Source organism: Larimichthys crocea, chromosome VII (assembly GCF_000972845.2).
Source record: "Larimichthys crocea isolate SSNF chromosome VII, L_crocea_2.0, whole genome shotgun sequence".
Classification (NCBI taxonomy): domain Eukaryota; kingdom Metazoa; phylum Chordata; class Actinopteri; family Sciaenidae; genus Larimichthys; species Larimichthys crocea.
The window spans coordinates 20,249,924-20,269,663 of record NC_040017.1 but is presented as its reverse complement, the minus strand read 5'-3'; the positions used below and the strand labels follow the sequence as shown (position 1 = coordinate 20,269,663).

Sequence of the window (19,740 nt, the reverse complement as noted above, 5' to 3'; positions counted from 1 at the left end):
CAATCACAATCACCTGTATTGATCCTCTCACCGGGCTTTAAAGGAGTCTTCCATGTTGTTTCTTTCACACTCAGTTTACTGTAATAGCATTACAGCCCTCCGCCGCTCGGAGGGATTCATCATGTCGAGTTGTTCAATGTGTATACTGTGATTGAAAAGACTTTGACAATCTTGAAAGGACTATGCAACGCGTCTATATAGGTGTATGCAGTGCTTTGTATAACTGGACTCCACACACTTGAGGCTGGAAATGAATATGCACTATCAGCACAGATTATTAGTACACTGGAGCTGCCTGTAAAATAGCACAAAAGCAGATGGATGTGTGACAAATTTTCTTTTTCCAAAGAATAGCTGAGTGTAGGCACGGCTTCTATTTGTCATCTTGTCTCAAAAGTTAGCCTCCGGTATCTATAAACCAGCTCTGCCTTCAGGGGGGAACTGACTCACTCTTTAAATGCGGCCCTTCCCCTCCCGTGTTGTTTGCACACAGGTTCAGGTGAATTTCAGGAATGGGACTCACCCTCCTCCTCCTCCTCGTCTCATTCTTTCTCCCTCTCCCACTTCTTGCTGCAATGTGACGAGATACCAAAATAGGACAAATATTGTTAATAACTCCTCATTATAAATCATGGCAAGCACCGCCACCACCTCCATTTGCGCAGAATGAAAATATTGACAAGTATTCAGAAACAAAACATCTCAGTCTGGTATTTTTGTGAAGGAGAGAGACATGAAAGAGGACGGTGTTGTGACAGCAGCTGCTCTAATCATACAGGAATCCACAGAGACTGAGAAATGTAAGGGAGAGGAGCAGCTGCTGTGGGTACAGACGCCCACACGAACACTATCGAGGTGTGTGTTTGGACAGAAAGCTACAAGCGAACAGTCGCGCAAAGTTTATTGTGAAGTTATTTCCCTCCAGTTTCTCTCCCTTTGCTCATTTCTTAGCTGGACAAAGATGGGAGAGGTTGGCATGTGGGCCATATTTAGCACCATTTAGCTTCTATCTATCAAACCCTGCATGTTATGAGTGTGGCAGATCCAGTCTCCTGTTCAATATAGGTCATTACATTGTTATTATTATGTTGGTTGGTTTGTGACTGTTATAGGCACATCTACTGCCATCTGATCAGAGGGCACTCATACTTGTGTGACAGGGCATGATTTGTTTTGTTTTGTTTTTTTTCTTTCTAATGTATTATTTTTGTATAAAATTGAAATCAATCATAAATCATTATTTATACTTTCTGAGAAAATATTGATATTTCAAGTAAAAGTTTTTTTTCCCCAGAATGATGACATGGTTTGGATTATTTTGTGTACGCAACATGCAGATAGATAGATAGATAGATAGATAGATAGATAGATAGATAGATAGATAGATAGATAGATAGATAGATAGATAGATAGATAGATAGATAGATAGATAGATAGATAGATAGATAGATAGATAGATAGATAGATACTGTAGATAGATAGATAGATAGATCTTACACATTGGACCTTTAAATATTTTAATAAATATTGTAAACAGTAAACTTATACTGTTATACTTTATCGTGCAGCTCATTTAGCTTAATCATTTGATACACTGCTGGGATGTTTAATAATAATATTGTAATCACTTAAACATTATATTTTATACACTGTATGTTTCTAATTTATGTAAAATCTTAATCTGTAAAATAACTATAGCTGTAGAAAGTACAGTATCTTCCCCTGAGATGCAGTGCAGTCATAGTAGAAAGTATATATGTTCAGTGGTAAATGGACAGTACTTGTGTAGCACCTTTCCTGTTTTCTGACCACTCAAGGTGCTTTTATACAACATATTACATTCACCCATTCATACACTACCATGCAACCTACTGCAAGCTGCGTTCACACACTGATGGTGCATCCTTTGGGAACAGTTTATGGTTTTTTGCCCGAGGACACTTAGACATGCTGGAAGAACCAGGGATCGAACCGCTGATCATTTGATTAGTGGTCGACCCGCTCTATCTCCTGAACCAATGTTACACTTTAGTTACTTTCCACCAAATAAGACGCTGTTGGCCGTGTAGTAAGAAGTAGCAGTTAGTGTGTTTATAGCCTCTACCGAGATGTTGTGACGTTACTGAGCCATAAGCAAACAGCCTCTTTGAAGTTCATAGATCTGAAGTGCACATTGCATTTCAAGCAACAAGTTCATTGAACCCAACATGCATAATTCATTTCAGCCTTGATCTGCTGCTGGCATAGTGTCCTTCTGTAAAAAAAGCAACAACATAGTTGTCATTATAGTTCTTTGAAACACAGTTTTCATTGAAAAAGATCACATCTGAATACATGGTTTAATTTTAATATATATACAAAGCACATAGCTATGATACTTTGTTTTCCATATTACACTATGGTATAGATTGAGGTACACTGTGTACACTAGTTCACTTTAAAAATGTGTAATCCGATCTCTCTAATTAGTTAGAGACCGTTTGGTTATTTGCATATTAAGTGTGATATGGTCATTTATAAGAGTCTTTGGCCTGTTTTGCCCCATCACTACACTTAAATCTACATTCACCATTTGACTGATATATTATCAAGTTGAACTTGTTAGCAAACAGTTGCTTATTTACACACCCAGCAGTCATGGAGCAACATTATCACTCATTTGGAGTCACGTTTCCGGTCTTCTGATGACTGTAAGTCCAATATTCAGTCTCTTTTTGCTTTGTCTTATCTGCTAAACGCTCCAATATGTTAAACAGTTAGTGGCTTACAGGGTCTGTTTTGCTGAGTACAGAGGAGTTTTAGAGTCTTTTAGCAGAAAAAAACAACAAACCAATGAGCTGAAACTCGCTTTAAATCAACGTAAAGCTGCAGATTCACATGATAATTCTCTGATTGTCATTTAACTACTGGTAAATCGAACATAACCACATTAAAAAGCTTTAACGTTTTAAAACTTAAGATTGCAGGATTGTGATTTACATGACTTGGCAATGCCTTAAAGCTGCTCTTCTATCCCTGTGTTGACCTGCAGCCTCCTCCTCTGCGGAGCCCTGCTGGGGGAAGCCTTGTAATCCACTGATGTTGCTCTATTTAGTTTTAAATGAGGCCTTTGATTTTCACACCCAGGAAGCCTCTAAAGATCTGACCATGTCTCCTTTTGAGTCTTTTCTGTAAAAGAAACTGAAATACTGGGAGGCTCATTAGCATCTGTTAGACTTTGAAATACAACACTAAACTCTCTAAACATGACATTTAATTCAGTTGTGAATTAGAGTTTGAATACAAACTCGGCTCACTTTGTGCTAAAGAATTCGCTGGGTGCAAACACACTTTATATTTGCCGACCAATTAGTGATAATAGTATAAGGCTCATTGTATTAATAGCTTTATACTCCCAAGTGCTTTATTATATTATGTCAACATCAGATATACACTGTATCAAAGCACGTATTACTGAAATTTAAGTCGTTTCGTACAAAGCACTTGCACTCTTTAAATACAGACATTTCTATATTATACTACGTTTAGTCGTTTAGTCACATGGAGTTACCCCTTTAATATACTATATAAAATGTCTCTTAAGTCAGAGAAATGTCAATACTGGACCAGAAAAAACAACAGATTTTCATTTATTGTAACATATGTGATGTAAGTTGTGTTTTAAATTAAATTCCTGACTTAAAAAATTCAACCCCTTAGGAGTAACGACCACTGACAGTTTAAAGAATAGACGGCATATGCGTAACAGGTTTTTGAAGAGCTGTTTTGAAGCTCTGGCCTGTCCTGCCTCTTCCGCCACCCAGCTAATCTAAAATTTTGCAAAGACGTGGATCATTTGTGGACCTGAGGCAGGCTGATGACGCATGGTTGCTCAAACAAGCCACCCGTAACAGCACCTACCTGTCAATCAAAGCGAGAGGAAAAGAAATTAGCTATAGAGACCAAAACTGTTTTTGTACCAGGCTGTAAACATGTTTATTTCTGCTGTGAAGTTGGACATTTTAACATGGGGGCTTATGGAGACTGACTCTTTCTGTAGCCAGCCTCATGTGGACATTTGAGGAACTGCAGTTTTAGGCACTTCTACATTGGCTTCACTTCACAGAGGTTGTTAACGTCCAATAAAACCTGCAGCTTTTCTGTAATACCAAACTTAATATTTGATCAAAACGTGTCAGTTCAGTCTTCACAAACTGTTTAAACCCACTGTCCACACTCTAAGAACTGATTCAGTTTTACACGATGATCGTCACCTCCTCCATAACTGTCTGCTTCAGAGCTGCATCTCCTCGGATCAAAGCACAAATGTTCCAGGGAGGAGAGGATTATAGACTCTCCCTGCACCTTGAACATGACTCCCAGGCAGCAGAGCGTTACAGGAAGGAAGGTCATGACTAATGCCGCCCAACCAAACTGGGCAAATGTTGTCAGTCAAAACATAACATCCTTGAGAAATGTTTGATGTATCTTCATAATGATTAAAACTAGTTCATATATTTTTATGTCTCTGAAGTTGCTCTCTACTAAATCTGCACTCAGGCCAAATTCAAGCTTCTTAATCAGTATTAAGACACACACCGTAAAACTCACTGCAATAAAACTATAAATAAGATTGCGACTATCTGCTGATACTGCTAGATATTAGTGTAATATCTGTCCTATTGCTGCTTTATTATTCAGGTCGTACGATGATGTAAAAAGCAGCTCAGGTTGTTCCATTACACAACTACATGCCAAAGAACAGTAACAGCAGTCAGGCTGCAGACCTGCTCACAGTAACTGCTGCTGTGGACTTTCAATGATGTTCAACATTTTGCTCATTGTTTCAACTTAGTGCAAATATGCCTAATATCACAAAGGCTTGGACTTAAATTCCCATATAAAAGATAAACACATGAAAATGTGTAATTGTAAAGTAAAACACCATCAAATTTAATGACAAAACCTTTATTTTATAAAGCATTTATATTGTTTTATCATATATGCGGCAAAACAGCTTTTCTTTTGAATGAAAAGTGTATTTATATGGTAAAATATGGAATAAAACACCAACCTTAAACATGAAATTAAAAGTACTAATATCCTTTAACCGTTATAATAGAAAAAGTTATTTATATTCAGTTTTTTACCATAAAAACACAATTTCAACAACCTTTCCTGATATTACGATACTGTGGTTAACGTCTGGTTGGGTTTAGGGTATGTTCATGAATCATCACATATATTCTATGGATAATTTGTGAAACATCTACACACAAAGTGCAACATTTGAAACAAATCCTTCACTATCTGTAGGCATACTATCCAAATAAAGTGTCACCCAATTTTCTTTAACCTTTATTTATGAGTCTGTTCAATAAGATTTGAAAGCTTTGTAAAGCAACTATAATGTCTCTTTTATAATGTGCAAAAACATTACATGAAATGTACATTTATATCAGAAATGATCTTGTTTTTGTCATGTCCCTCATGGCCTTTGATGAAAGTGTACTTCAGCTATGTAACCTTGTATTTATACACATGGCTAAATATACCTTCTCTGTTACAGCAGCACTATTGTAACAGTTTAGTAGCAAAATAATTTGACTGAATCAATCAATAAAACTGACAATAAATGAGGATCAGAACGGTTTAAAGCAATAAAAACAGAGATACAGAGCAGATGATGCTCTGTGTGCTGATGATCGGCCAATAGATTCAGTGCGGTCGAGGACTCAAGAGGTCAACATGAGGAGCGAGCTGGAATAGAGGAGAGGGCCAAAGAGACAGAAAGTGGAAACTGCAGGGTGAATGTGGCCGTGTGTTTAGCAGAACCAGAAGAAAGGAAACTACATCAACTCCAGCTGAGGCCCAAGGGGTTAATGGATAAGACTACCCAGCAGGGGTCAAGGGTCAGGAGGCCACTCTCTGCCAGGGCTAATTGGTCACTGCGACCAGAGTTAACGCCAACCTCTCTATGGAGAAATACATACACATGTATGGAGCTGCTCTGACAGGAGTCTTCCATCAAAAGCCCCCTGATCAAGGAGGCCTCTGTTGTTGTGCTCCTGCACAGTCATGGAGATCAGTCAGGCCTCTGCGGTAACAATCAGTACCCTTCACCGTACATCGCCACCAGCACCACCTACAGTGACAGCTAGGCTGGACTCGAGAAAAGATGGGTGGCTTTTGATCTCAAGTTATTTCATTCAGTTCAATTCGACTCATTAGCATTCACTTTTTTATCTTTAATATGAAAGATGATGGAGATGTATGGGAGGATAAATATCTTTATTTTCCCTCTATCGAGTATAAAAACATAATTATCTCTATATATAATACATACAGAGTACGCAGAGTATTTATTGAGTATGTCATGTGAAAGAGTATCGAACATGCAACTGCAAGTGTTGTGCAGATATCTAAACCTTAAGATGGATTTAAGCCAATAGTGATTTAAAAATGTCACTATAAGAGGAACAACATCAGAAGGTGCTTTATATAAGCTCTTACATAAATTAATTGAAGATTAGTGTTTTCATTTGTGTCATGCGCCTGTATCCAAAACACATGAATTTACAGGAAACCATAAATTCATACAAACGAGGTCCAAAATGCAAACACTGTTACAAATAAGTCTAAAAATAAAGAAAAATGGAAGTGAAACCATTTTCACGTCGGAGATCAAAAATTCATAAATTATTGAAAAGGCATGTACTGAGCAATAGTGTGAAATCAGAATTAATGCTAAATTTATAATCAATCTTGGCTTTTTTTCAGTGATTTTGAGACAAATCTAGCAACTTACCTGCACACCTGAATATTTCAGGGTTTTGTTGACACATTTCATGAAACAATTATGTTCTCAAATTGTTATAATTCATACAGTATATGACCAATATATATATATATAAAACGGAAAATGGGCCCACTTTCCATTTCTATGAAATCACACAGCTCACACAATCTGTTCTTTTGATTATTTTTTAATTTGTCAACCTGAAAGGTACGACAACATATGATTCAGGGAGGTGCTTTTGTTTAGTGCATATATGTCTTAATTTTTGAGAAATGATTGGATGTACATAACTTGAAAAAAACAAACAAAAAAAGGCTGTCATGTCCTTGATGTTAGACTCATCTACATTTTGATGATCTTGTTTAATATTTGGATGTGAAATTAAACTCGTGTTTGATTCTCTTGGAGGGATTTTACCGGAAAGAAATCACATCACATGTACGAGCTTTAAACTAAACATTAGGGCCACATTAAATGTTTTTCTCTGCGGGGCAAAAGTGCAAATCTGTTTTCACCAAAAAGAGTCTAACTTCAGTCGATTTGCATCTGAGTCTGAAAACCTGCAAGAGCCTCTGGTTTAGAGGAATCCTGATAGATTGATGTTGTCATGCTGATGCTGTCACAGGCTTGATGCTGGACGGGTTAATGATTTATGGTGAATAGTGGGATGCCCAGAATGGGACCTGGGTTAATGTTCACCTTTACTCGGCGGACCTCCTCTCTTTGGAGGGGGGTGGTCTACCCACGGTCAGTCCAGATCCAACCGTCGCAGGGACGTGACAGACTGACTTGAGCTGACCGGCCTCCAGCTAAACCCGGCACACACAGCAGGGAGGGAGCCCACGCTCTGCACTCAGAGGCCTGTGAATGGGTTCAGAGAAGAGGAGGGGACGGGAGACTGACGAGGCCTAATCGTCTCTTTAATGAGTTTTAATAGAAGCAATAATGAGCAGCAGAAAATAAGCTCGCATAAACAAACCACTCAAAAATGTTACTTGACTTCACTGTGCAGAGTTTGATCCTAGAAGGCTGCTGAACAGGTTTCTCTGTGGTCCAGAGTTTTAAATGAAGTAGGAGACATCTTGTGCCTGATGATTCAACTTTTGAGATTAATAATATTTGCACATTCTTTAAATCTGCCAAATCTGAGCAGATTAATTGATTTTTTGTTGGAAAAAACATATATCGTCCTGCAGGGTTGTGTCCAGGATGTCCTCAATGCAACCTTCTCTGTTGTTCTGTTTATTATCATGTGTTGATGTGATTATTATCATGTTTCATATTTAAGTGTTTAATCAAGTTTTCTGTGAACGTCAATGCTTAACTTGAAGATCTAAATGCTGTAAAGTGTTTCTAGGGCTGAGTATTGAACCAGGTGTTTGTATTTGTTTAGATTCTCGTCTTTCTATCAAATATTTTCCATAAACTGTATTAAACTTTATGTTAAATTGCGATCAGGCAAAACATTTCTGTGCTGTTTTATATTCTATGTTGAAAGAAAAGATGCTGATATCCCCCAAATATTATTATACATGTGTGGATTTGTTTCCAAATGTACTTATTTATTCAACTGACCTCTTTTATTGTATCTGAATATGTTGCTCTCTGTGCTGTTTCAAAGTGCTGACCACTCTGCTGGGCATTTCATTGTGGCGGAGAACCATCCATGTGTATTTTCTTCTCCTCCGATCAATAAACTGCCAAAATTCCCAGAGAAAATATTGATAAAACTCTCCATATAGGCAGCAATATTTAAAATCCAAGCCTAATTCTTCATTAATTTAGATTTTATTGACATAAAAGTAGTAAAATTCAAGTAAAATTTATAAAATTTGTGAAATATGACTTCCGTGTCCTCACTAAAAGCCACAGCCCTGTCCTGTAACACTGGCTGAGATTATATGCAAGTGAATTAGGAATAATTTTCTGAGATGATGAATGAATAAATCCTGAATTGACCTCCACACTCATCTTCATCACCTGCATGGAATACTGTTTTGATCGTCAGTATACGTCCAGTGCAGTTTTTTTCCTTAGCTGTGAGTCACTCTGAAGCCTAAATGGTTGCATGTGTCCCTCTGTCATGTATATGGACTCTGAATCATTGCTGTTGAATAGAGCTGTGCTATAGGAAAGATTGAGGGCAAATCAGGTGATGGATAGCAGCGGGGCTTGTCATGCACTACTCTCATTAAGCTGTAAATCTTTCACAACAACACCCACTAAGACAATGCCAGAGAGACTTTTCCCTATTGCTCCACCTTGTCATTGGTGTAACAATGAAACTGAATCACTTTGTAAGGACTCACAATGGCCTCAATACTTCAAGCAGCCAGTAAAAATGTTGGACAAGACATCAGGTCATAGATACAGGGGGTGTGACATACAGTGAGCAATAAATATCAATCAGTATAATCAATATAATCAGTTTACATGACATAATGGAGCAAATCAGAGATATGATCTAATGACATAAAAACATAAAATCCATGAATAAAACAGAGTACAAAAGGCGACACTTTGTTTGTTTAGGGAGTACAAACAGAGTAAATGTTAATTAGTCAAATAATTTAGCATTGTTCTGACTCACAAGTACCCAAAATCAGACATATGATAGTCAAATATTGGTAGTGTGTGGTTAACATCATGCAAAAAAGAATCACACAAATATTTAAACCCTAATTTAGGAAGATCATTGTTTTAAAAGATATTTAATATATTGGAATAAAATAGAGTGTTTGTGTTTGATCTAACTTTCCATCATTATGTCCAAAATGTCAGCTGACTAGTCTCTCAAATACTCACCTTGCACAACAGCATGTACACTGGACAGTGCTGGAAAGAAGCTAAACATTGACATCTGCTGGACATTTGCTGCAGCTGATGACATGTTGTGTTTGCTGTCATGTGTTGAGCCTCTCAGCTAATCCTTTCTCTCCTCTGAGTATCTGTCTCTCCTTTTTCTTTAAAATATAGTTACTATAAAGTATATATACTTTATAGTATAGTATCTACTAACTAAAGTAGCAGTACCTCTGGAAGCTCATCAATAAACAGACTTATTGTGTCAAATTATTTTAAGAAAGTGTTTTTATACTGTACTTTTCAAACACAAAGTCTTTACATGATGCGTAAACTCTATCATAACATTTAAAATGACAATTTTATTTGCTAAATGTAATAGTTTATTTAGATTTAGAAGTGCAACCCATAAAGGTAATAACTGAGTTTATCAAAATCAGCAAATCACTTTTAATAGTTGATCTTGAAGTCACGTTTTATTCAATTTTTTTATTGATTTATTGCTTTTAACTTATTGGCAATGTTGTTTTTGTGTTTTTGTTTTATTGTGTTCTATATGTGCTCATTATTATTTTATTATTATTTATTATTATTATTATTATTATATTTTATTATTATTATTATTATATTATTATCTTATTAGTAGTAGTAGTAGATAGAATAATAATAATAAATATTAAAATAAATAATTCCTAAATCAAATAATCCCAAGTTTTTAAAATGTATAAATATATAGATAAAATAGAATAAAAATAAATAAATAAATAAACTTAAAATAAATATGCTAAAAGAATTAAATAAAGCCAAAGTGTAGAGATCTAGGAGCACCAAGATGCTCCACAGAGAGACACAACAAGTCTTTCCTACCTGTGAGCATCCGTCTCTACAACTCCTCCCTCAAAATAACAGACTAGCTTTCGAACTTGTTCGTGCAATACAGAAGTGAAATCTTCCACACATGCATACTGCACTTTAAACAATCAGTGTATTCTCTGTACAGTCTCTCAAAGACTAAATTCTTTATAAGGTTTTAGATTTACATATTGCATAGTTCACTGCAAGTTTTTTCTTGGGATTTTACTATCCAACCTCTATAGTGTTCAAACGTTTTTCTTGCTGTTAATACTATCTAACTTACCAGGAAAAGACAGGAGGCAGAGCTGGAGGTAGCAGAGATGAAGATGCTGAGGTTCTCTTTGGGAGTGACCAAGGTGGACAGGATCAGGAATGAGTACATCAGAGGGACAGCACATGTTAGAGGTTTTGGAGATAAAGTCAGAAAGGCCAGACTGAGATGGTTCGGACATGTCCAGAGGAGAGATAGTGAATATATTTTGAACTGCCAGACAGGAGGCCTAGAGGAAGACCAAAGAGGAGGTTTATGGATGCAGTGAAAGAGGACATGAAGGTAGTTGGTGTGAGAGAAGAGGATGCAAAAGACAGGGTTAGATGGAGGCAACTGATTCGCTGTGGTGACCCCTGAAGGGAAAAGCCGAAAGGAGAAGAAGAAGAAGACTACTATCTAACTTACAGTTTGGGAACTGCTGTAACAAACACAATTTCCCTGCAGGGATTAATAAAGTATTTCTGATTCTAGTTATATAGACAAAATACAATAAACATTAAAAAGATATAATTCTACCAGATACACCAGATAATGAGCAATGGTTGTCTGTTGTTAAAGAAATACAAGGGATGGAAATGTTGACATATAAATTGAAACTGAAGGAAGAGTTGTATAAAAAAAACTGGGCGAAATGGAAAAAAGATGTAAACATTTAGTTTTGCAGATGCTAAGATAGGTGATTTTGGTCGTCCCTCTTAATAGGCCCATCTTTATTGTTCCTTTTTTTGTTCGTTTGTTCTTCACTATGTTTACTACATGCATACGTAAGATATACAGTATGAGAGAATATATTTGTATAAAGATCTGCATGTATTTGTCGTAAAATACCAATAAAAAATATAAAGTTATATATATATATATAATTCTAAAATATATAAATAGCCAAAAAATACAGGTTCAAAAACATGTTAGGATGTATACATGATGGCAGCTTCCAGATATAACTATCTAAATAAATACATAAATAGATAAATAATAATAAATATAGTTTAAATATATATCAATATATCAAATAAATGAAATAAATGTGGTTTATGTAGCAGGTTGGTAAGTTACATAAAACACTTGCTGATCATGTGATCTAGCAGGTTGGTAAGTTACATAAAACACTTGCTGATCATGTGATCAGGAGGAGCCTGGCAGCAGCAGCAGCAGCAGGAGGAGGAAGGAGGAGCTGAGCTGCGCCTGACAGCCTGCGCTCAGGGCCTCACAGCTCCTCCTCCTCCTCCTCCTCCTCCTCCTCCGTCACTGCTGACGTCATCTTCCTCCTGGTGACTGTGCTGTTATCAAGATGGCGCTGCGGCCGGGATCCGGAGGAGGCAGCAGGTAAAACATTTTTAGCCTTTTTTTAAAAAATAAATAAAAAATCAGCTCTGTCTCCGCGATGTGAACCGTCTGTGAGCTGCCTCCGCCTCTCAGCGGACACGTTAGCCGCACAGCAGGGCCTCTGAGGCGGGCTTGTTTTGTGTGTTTGTCCCGGGCATGAGATGGCTGGTTGTCAGGTGTCACAGCTAAACGTTTGGTGGTTAAACTCGCTGTTTCTGCAACAAACAACAACAACACAGTGCTCATATGTTAATACATTTATCGCCCTGTAATGTCATGATATACTTTGATATAACACATTATTTATTAGAAAAATAAATAAACGCTTATCAGTGTGGTAGCATTGTTAGCACCTGTGCAGACAGACAGACAGGCCTGCTGTGTTGATGTCTGACTGATAGATCAGCTGTTATCTTGGTGTTTGGTGTCTGAGTGCTGAAGATGCTGAGGCAGATGTGGAGTCAGTATCCTGCAAAAAAAAAAAAAAGGTGAAGCATCCTGTCCTGACATCACCTCTACAGACACCTCTCACCTGGAGTGGCACAGGTAGCTCATGATGATGATGATGAGGATGATGATGATCTGTGGAGGAAGATTAAACTCATGTTTCTTTCATAAGCTGAACTGGAGCAGCTTGAATAATGAATATGCATCTCGACCAGCCAGGTGATACTGATCTGACAGGTGAAACTAAAGCTGTGCATGAGCGGAGGAGATGTAACGTGAAGACCTGGATGTAATTGTGTTTCTCTTTTTATATGCTCATCGTTCTGCTGATTGTGTTACGATGTCTCTCAGATGAAGTCAGTTTTGTTTACATGCCTCTATGTCAGGAGTCAGCCCTCCCTTTTTTATTTCTCCTTTTAATAATGACTTCATTCAGTCAGACAGGATCGTGCCGGCACTTGTTTTTCCTGACTAAACATCCTTAAAGTCTATATATACTTTCAGCTCGGTGCGTCTTCATCTGTCATGTTTCAGTGCATGAAGTGAAATGTGTCAAGCCAGGAGGTGGAGCGGTAGTGCAGCCGATTAAATCTACCGTTTTAAATGAAAGTATCATTGAATATATATATATATATATTAGATAGATAGATAGATAGATAGATAGATAGATATACTTTATTTATCCCAAGCTGGGAAATTATAGTACAGCAGCATTATTACACAAAGTGACAAGTGACAACAAAGAATAAAAATATACTATGAAGCAAAATATACATAATAAAATATCAAAAAAGCAATAGTAAATACGATAAAATAAAATATATTGTACAGAGGTATATACAGCAAGTTGGCAGTGTTGATATGTACAAAGTATGGAGAAGTGTGAGGTGACTGTGGATTGTAGATTATGACTTAGCTTTTGTTATACAGTGTAATAGCATGTGGCAGGAAAGATTTCCTGTATCTGTCCCTTCGACAGCGTATTATATATGTATAATGACGCTTAGTTGTTTCTTTCTCCCCGTGTAGACGGCGACAATGCATGACATCAATCTATCATCCTGTTAGGTGATAATATGCAGATTTCTTTGTCCGTGTGTGCTCACGACATGTGACGGACGTTTAACCTCATGAGTGTCAGATGATGTCCTGATGTCTGCTAATAAAGAAGTGTGTGTAACTATTGACATCTGCAAGTTTTTAAGTAACCAGAAAATGCATCTGTATGTCACAAAAACAATGCATGTAGATAGATCCAATCCACTTTTATTTATAGAGCATGATTTTTTAGCGAACACAAGGTTTTCAAAGTGCTGTACAACAAGACAAAACACAATCAATAACACAATAGAAACACAATGAAAACATGAAGCAGACAATAGAAAGATAGATGACTTTATTAATCCCTGAAAGGAAATTAGGTCGTCATAGCAGCAGTGCAGTATATTTCAACAGAATAAAATACTGAGGTAGAAAAAATAAAAATAACCCAGAATGGGACAAGGACACTTAAAAACACAGGATAAATGGGAAGAGAAGCTGCAGTGGCAAGATGATGTTATTGTTAATAACAGTATATAATAATAATAACAACATCACACACGTCATTCAATGTTTCTCATTTTTATTCACGTTTTTATTACAGCATTGTTGCTGTACGACATATAAAAATACTTTTGAAGTAGACTGCTACATTTAGCTGCTCCTGCTCATCAAGCTGCTGCTTTAATAGTTTAAAAAATAGAAAATAAAATGGATTATTTGTTGAGATAATATCGCTATAATAATGATATAATGATGATAATCTCCATTAGCTTTTGCATGGTAATTCCCATTATGTGTTAGCATCGAGCTAACGGACTAAGCTTGATTTTTATATGTAACTGGCGCTGTTATTTATATAAAATCAATTTAGGAATAAATCAAATTTAATAAATTTATTGACCCCTGATATTTGTCAGTAACTTTCTGTTGTTTTCCTCAGCGATGATGACATTGAATGAAACTGCTGACCGCTCTGTCGGTCTCCCTGGAAACAGTTTGATGATAGCTGCTGGACGATTACAGGCCTGCCCTGCGTCCACAGCTGCCATTACTGCTTATCTCCTCCTATGTTAATCTGCCCAGCCGTGACCTGTTATTTGCTCCAGGATGGTGGGCCGCAGAGCTGGAGCGCTCCTATAAAAGCTTTTTAAGCTCTAAATCTTACAGCGAGCAGATGTAAGAGTCTGAAACTCTCTGAGTCATCACTGAAGATAACTCCCCGTCTTATTACATCAGCCTCTCTTCTGTTTGTTTACTAGTTAAATTATGACTAAATAAAACATCTGAATCAATGAATGATGCCACCACGATGAAGGTTTTCATGTAATCTCATTCAGTGTATGAAGCTGCCACCCTGTATCAGACGTCTTCATTCATTTATCTTCACAAATAGACATGAGCGTGATGTAAATGTGCCAGACTTAACCAGATGGCCAGTTTTTTTTTTATCAGCGGATCCGGGCCATGTTGAAATAAAAGGCACACAAACAATACAGTCACTTTGTACATCAAAGCCGCATTACCGAGCTCTCTTTATAAAATGTCGCCCTGTTTCTTACTGCATCGAGTGTAAACCTGTATTAACTGTGTTATTTGCCACTTGAGGGCAGCAGAAACTTTCTAAAGGTGAATTTATAGCAACAACAGTTTGTTGTTAGCATCGATTTTGAACAGGGAATCTGAATCAAAGTCCAATATTTACTCTTCTCTTAGATGTTTTTGGCTCTGAAGTTGCTAAATGCTGAAATGCCAAAGACACCATGTAGTTCTCTTTGGGGTCATAACTATGAGAGACCCCTTTCACATTAAACATTGTCATTTGATGAAGTCTAAAGTATTAATTATGGCAGATTTAAAGGTCCAGGAGTGTTTATTAGCAGGAATGGAGTAGATTATTCATCCGTGTGTTTTCATCAGTGTATAACCACCTGAAATCAGGAATCATTGTGTTTTTCCTATCTCAGAATAAGCCTGTTATATATCTACAGTGAGAGCGGGTCCTTATCTGCGGAGTCTGCCATGTTGAACCGCCGCAAACAAACCAAACACTGATCTAGATGTGACCTTTTTGCTTTTAATGTCAACGAGAGTTTTTCTTACATGCATGGAAGGAGAGGGGAGGAGATGTGGGAGAGTATTCATTTGGTTGCGATTTGCAACTGCACCACTAGGTGCCACTAAATCTTACACACTGAACCTTTCAAGTTTATTAGTTTGATAATTTCGGTGTACTGAAACGTTGCCTTTTTGTAAACTGAAGCGATTAGTCAGCTCACGGAAAGTTAATCAACAGCAACACAACTGATTAATTATTTAAGTTAATCATTTATCAGGAACAGAATTTGTTGGCACCAGCTTTAACAAAATTTGTATTTTCTACTTCTCTGTGAAATCACTGTAAAAATGTAACAACTCATTTTAAGTTTAGTTTTGTTGGTTGAAACCCCAAAAATATTAAAATTACAGTGTTATAACGGCGAGAAGCAGCAAATAACTTTAAGTAAAAAGTTATGTCATGACACTTTCCATACAGAACGGATGTATTGTTTACAGAAACTCATGAAATCCCACCATGAACGCGCACTTGTTGACAGCAGCAAAGTGGGATATGGTTAATTGACACTGAAAATAATCGTTAGTTGCAGCCCTGACATTACACACTTTCTTTGTAATGATGAATGAATAAAGTCAGTTTGCATGCAGCTCAAGTCAAAAATGATCCCTTCTTTGTTTTTGGGGAGTTGATAATTGCATTGGCTGTGTTACAAGTTCCCCTTCCTCCCTTTTGTTAGCACAGTTGCGCTGCTACTAAAGCTATCTGTATGATAATGTCAGTCATTCGTTGGATTAGTGAGATACTGTTAGATGCTCAAATTTAGCTTAGAGCCGTTCGGGGGAAGCGGAGACTTGGCTGTTCTTCTGTTTGTCTCTGCATCATCGGCTCCAGCCTGAAGAGCGGAGTTGTAATAAGTTATTTGACAAATAGCTGAAGGCCTGTGTGGGTTGGCTCCGGTGAGGAGAGACTTGGCCGACTTGCTTCCTTTGATTATTTCTCAAAGCCCTGTTCGTCAGCGCAGACCCGGTGACGCTCCAAGTCGCCCTGTGGAAATTAAACTGCTGCTTTTTGGCGTCAGTGTTAAAATTTCAGGAAATTCACCTTGAATCTGTGTAAACAAGCCAAAGCTGCTTTTAGTTTGCATACTCGCTGCGAGGCTCGCTCTGTACCTGCTGCTTTTTTCATGATCAATGAAAACCGACAGCGGGTTTGTGTAGGATCAATTTTTCCTTTTACCTGTCAGATTTTAGTGCCTGTAGGGAAAGCAGCTTTCATTTGTGTGCGCAAAGACGACAATAGCACAATAAAATTCACCCTGAATGCTGATGTGGTCTGACTCAACCTGTGGATGACGGAAAAAAGAGACGTCATGAAGTGAACAAGTCATTCTCGAGAGGTCTAATCATGTCGATGCTTTTATTTTTCATTCTAGTACAGCCATTTATTTTAATAAAGCTGAACGCAGTCTCGTGTTACAAAGTCCGATTGCAGGGTGAGGGTGAGGAACGACACGGTTAATGAAGTAGTGATGACTGCATACATTATTCAGGTCTGCAGGAGACGTGACGCTATCTATCTATCATGAGTCTAAAAAAAATAGACAAATAATAAACTCCTATGTCTGAATTTCTCTTTGTCCGACATAGAGAACACTGTTATCTTAACTATGATGTTTTGCCATATTGCTAAATAACATGTTTTGTATTTAAAATCATTACTGCTGTGGTATTTTAATGGTTACAGATGTTGATGGTAAGATTATTGGTACTTTGTAGTTTTTTGAAGGGTTGCCACCTGACAAAAACATTTCTCAGCCGGACCTCTTAGGGTAAATTTGATTGAAGTTTGAGGGAAAAAAAACATTAAGTCGTCCAAACAGGAAGATGCCGATGGAGGACCAGATGATTTCCATGACAGCCAAATCCTCCTACATGCCAGGAGGGAAGAAAAAGCAATCATGTCTGCTTCCTCCGCACGCACGCTCTGGGTCTCAACAGGAACCCCAAAGATAACAATATAGATCAGTTTTTAGACTGTCACATAATGTTTTAAAAACTGTGCACCAAAAAGTTTGTAATGTTTTTAATGGCAAGCCGAGGTTAAGGTCGCTGCATCTCACATCTGACATTTCTTCTTCTGTTTTCTTTCCCTTTAGTTTCATGTATCCTGTCGGAGGAGGCCTGGGACCTCCACAAGGTGAGTCCTTCTGCTGTCAATGTTAATATTTCATTATCAGAAGTAGGGCTGGGTATCGACTCAAATTCCAAGAATCGATTTGATTCTGAATCTCAAGACTGAGAATGCAATCCGATCTCGATTCGGGTTAGTGTTATTAAAACCATTTTTTTGGTCGCCTGAAGCCCTCGTTTTCAACAACGGAATACGGGCGCTTATCTTTGCAAATGTAACCCGCAATCGCCTCAGTTATTTTAAGAGAACGTACAGAAGTGGCTGGTAGTTGTAGAGTTTTCCTTGAGTGTTCTTTTGTCTCTAGTTTTATTATATTTCCCGTGAATTTCCATTTTTCCCCACGTTCATGAACGCTTCATAGTCATTCGGCCGATTGAACGCACCTTGCATGTGTGAGACGCCGTGGTGTAGTTTAAACACGGTTGTTGTTCACCGGGGGAAAATGTATTAAAATTTTAACTTAATTAAATTGATCTTTGGATGTACGAATCGATCTTAAGGAATTAATATGCAAATCGATTCAGAATCGGAAAATCGATTTTTTCAACACAGGCCTGATCAGAAGCTGGTTTGCTGGTCTGAATTTGATCAGTGAGGTGGGATTTTATGTGAAGTCATGCTGGTGTTAAAGAGTCTGACAGCTGCTGGAATGAAGGAGCTGTGATAGAGCTCCTTCTTACATGATGGGAGCAGCAGTCTGTCGCTGAAGGAGCTCTTTAAAGCCTCCACAGTCTCATGCAGGAGGTGAGAGGAGTTCACTCCAGAGCAGACGACGCCACCACAGCGTCATAGAAAGTTTTTAACAGAGTTCAAACGATTCAGTCTCCTCGGTAAACGGAGACGACTGTGACCCTTTTTGTACAGGACGTCTGTGACGTCCGACCAGTTTATTGCTGAGGCGAACACTCACACACAGCAGCAGTGAGAATTCGTCACGTCGGAGCTCTTAGATGCACGATCATTCAGCTGTGTGTTTGTCATATTTAGGCTGTTGACTTTGCAGTAACACTCCCGATTAAAACATCCGGGGACAAGTGTCTCTAAGGGGTCATTACATGCTCCCATTAGCCATGTCATTTTAGACAAAAAAGATCGCGTGGCACCTCCTAAACAAGCCACTTATTCAGCCCTAACGCGGTGAATCATCTAGAGGCTGGAGAAGGAGCTGGCTGTCAGCTCACACAGCATCTGTGAAAACAAACAGACACTCTTCCTTTTTTTTTTTCTCCGCCCTCCCTCCTCACTCGTCTTGTTTTTCTCCAAGCTGTCACAGTAGTCACCAGAAAAACAGATTTGGTTGTTGCTGAGCCTGTGTCTTTTTCCAGCTGTCCAGGAAATTGATTTGCAGTACTGAATCATGTCCAGACTCTTGAGGATGTTTCTTTTTGACACTCCCCTTGTATTAAATTTTCTTCACTGTGCTTAAAATTGTGCTTACTGTCATGCTTCAAATAGTAACTGAATACACTATTCTTTGCCATGTGTACAATATACCGTAACCGTGTTTGTGCGTGTTTCTGCAGGCATGGTACCCATGCAGCAGCAGCAGCAGCAACAGCAACAACAGCAGGGCTTCCCTATGGTCATGCAGCCGAACATGCAGGGCATGATGGGAATGAACTTTGGAGGGCAGATGCCTCCGGGAGCGATGCCTATGCAGGTGAGCTTGTTTGTCCTCTTTGTTTTTTTAGGTGAAATTGTTCTAAAAGTTCCCTCAGGGAGGTTTGTTTTCTGCATTTGCAGTATTTTTATTTGAATACATAACACTGAAACAGTGCTGATTAAATTCAAGTGGAGACCTGAGTCCTCTTAACTCTCTCTTAACTTGCTTTCAAATCAATCTTGTTGCAAACTGTTTTAAGCATCAGCATGTTAACAGGAATTGCAACCTCATGTTTTTTAGTCCATTAACTTCAGACTGAATTGCACTGCTGTCCCTCGGTCTGATTATTAGTTATCAATTGAAACGCT

The 19,740-nt window shown here is 38.0% G+C and overlaps 1 protein-coding gene across 8 annotated transcripts in view; it reads left to right on the top strand.

The window, feature by feature from the left end:
- The first annotated feature begins 11,924 nt into the window (after positions 1 to 11,924).
- The window catches only part of synrg (synergin, gamma), a 37,005-nt gene continuing 29,189 nt past the window's right edge, over positions 11,925 to 19,740 (top strand). For 5 of the 8 annotated variants that reach the window (XM_027280047.1, XM_027280046.1, XM_027280045.1 and 2 more), the window contains exons 1-3: positions 11,926 to 12,032; positions 17,735 to 17,775; positions 19,293 to 19,429. In XM_027280047.1, coding sequence (XP_027135848.1) covers positions 11,998 to 12,032; positions 17,735 to 17,775; positions 19,293 to 19,429 — 213 coding nt within the window. In that variant the 5' untranslated portion in view covers positions 11,926 to 11,997. Of the gene's footprint in view, positions 12,033 to 17,734; positions 17,776 to 19,292; positions 19,430 to 19,740 lie in introns of all 8 variants that reach the window. The other 3 variants (XM_027280041.1, XM_027280040.1, XM_027280042.1) reach the window with 1 other exon arrangement.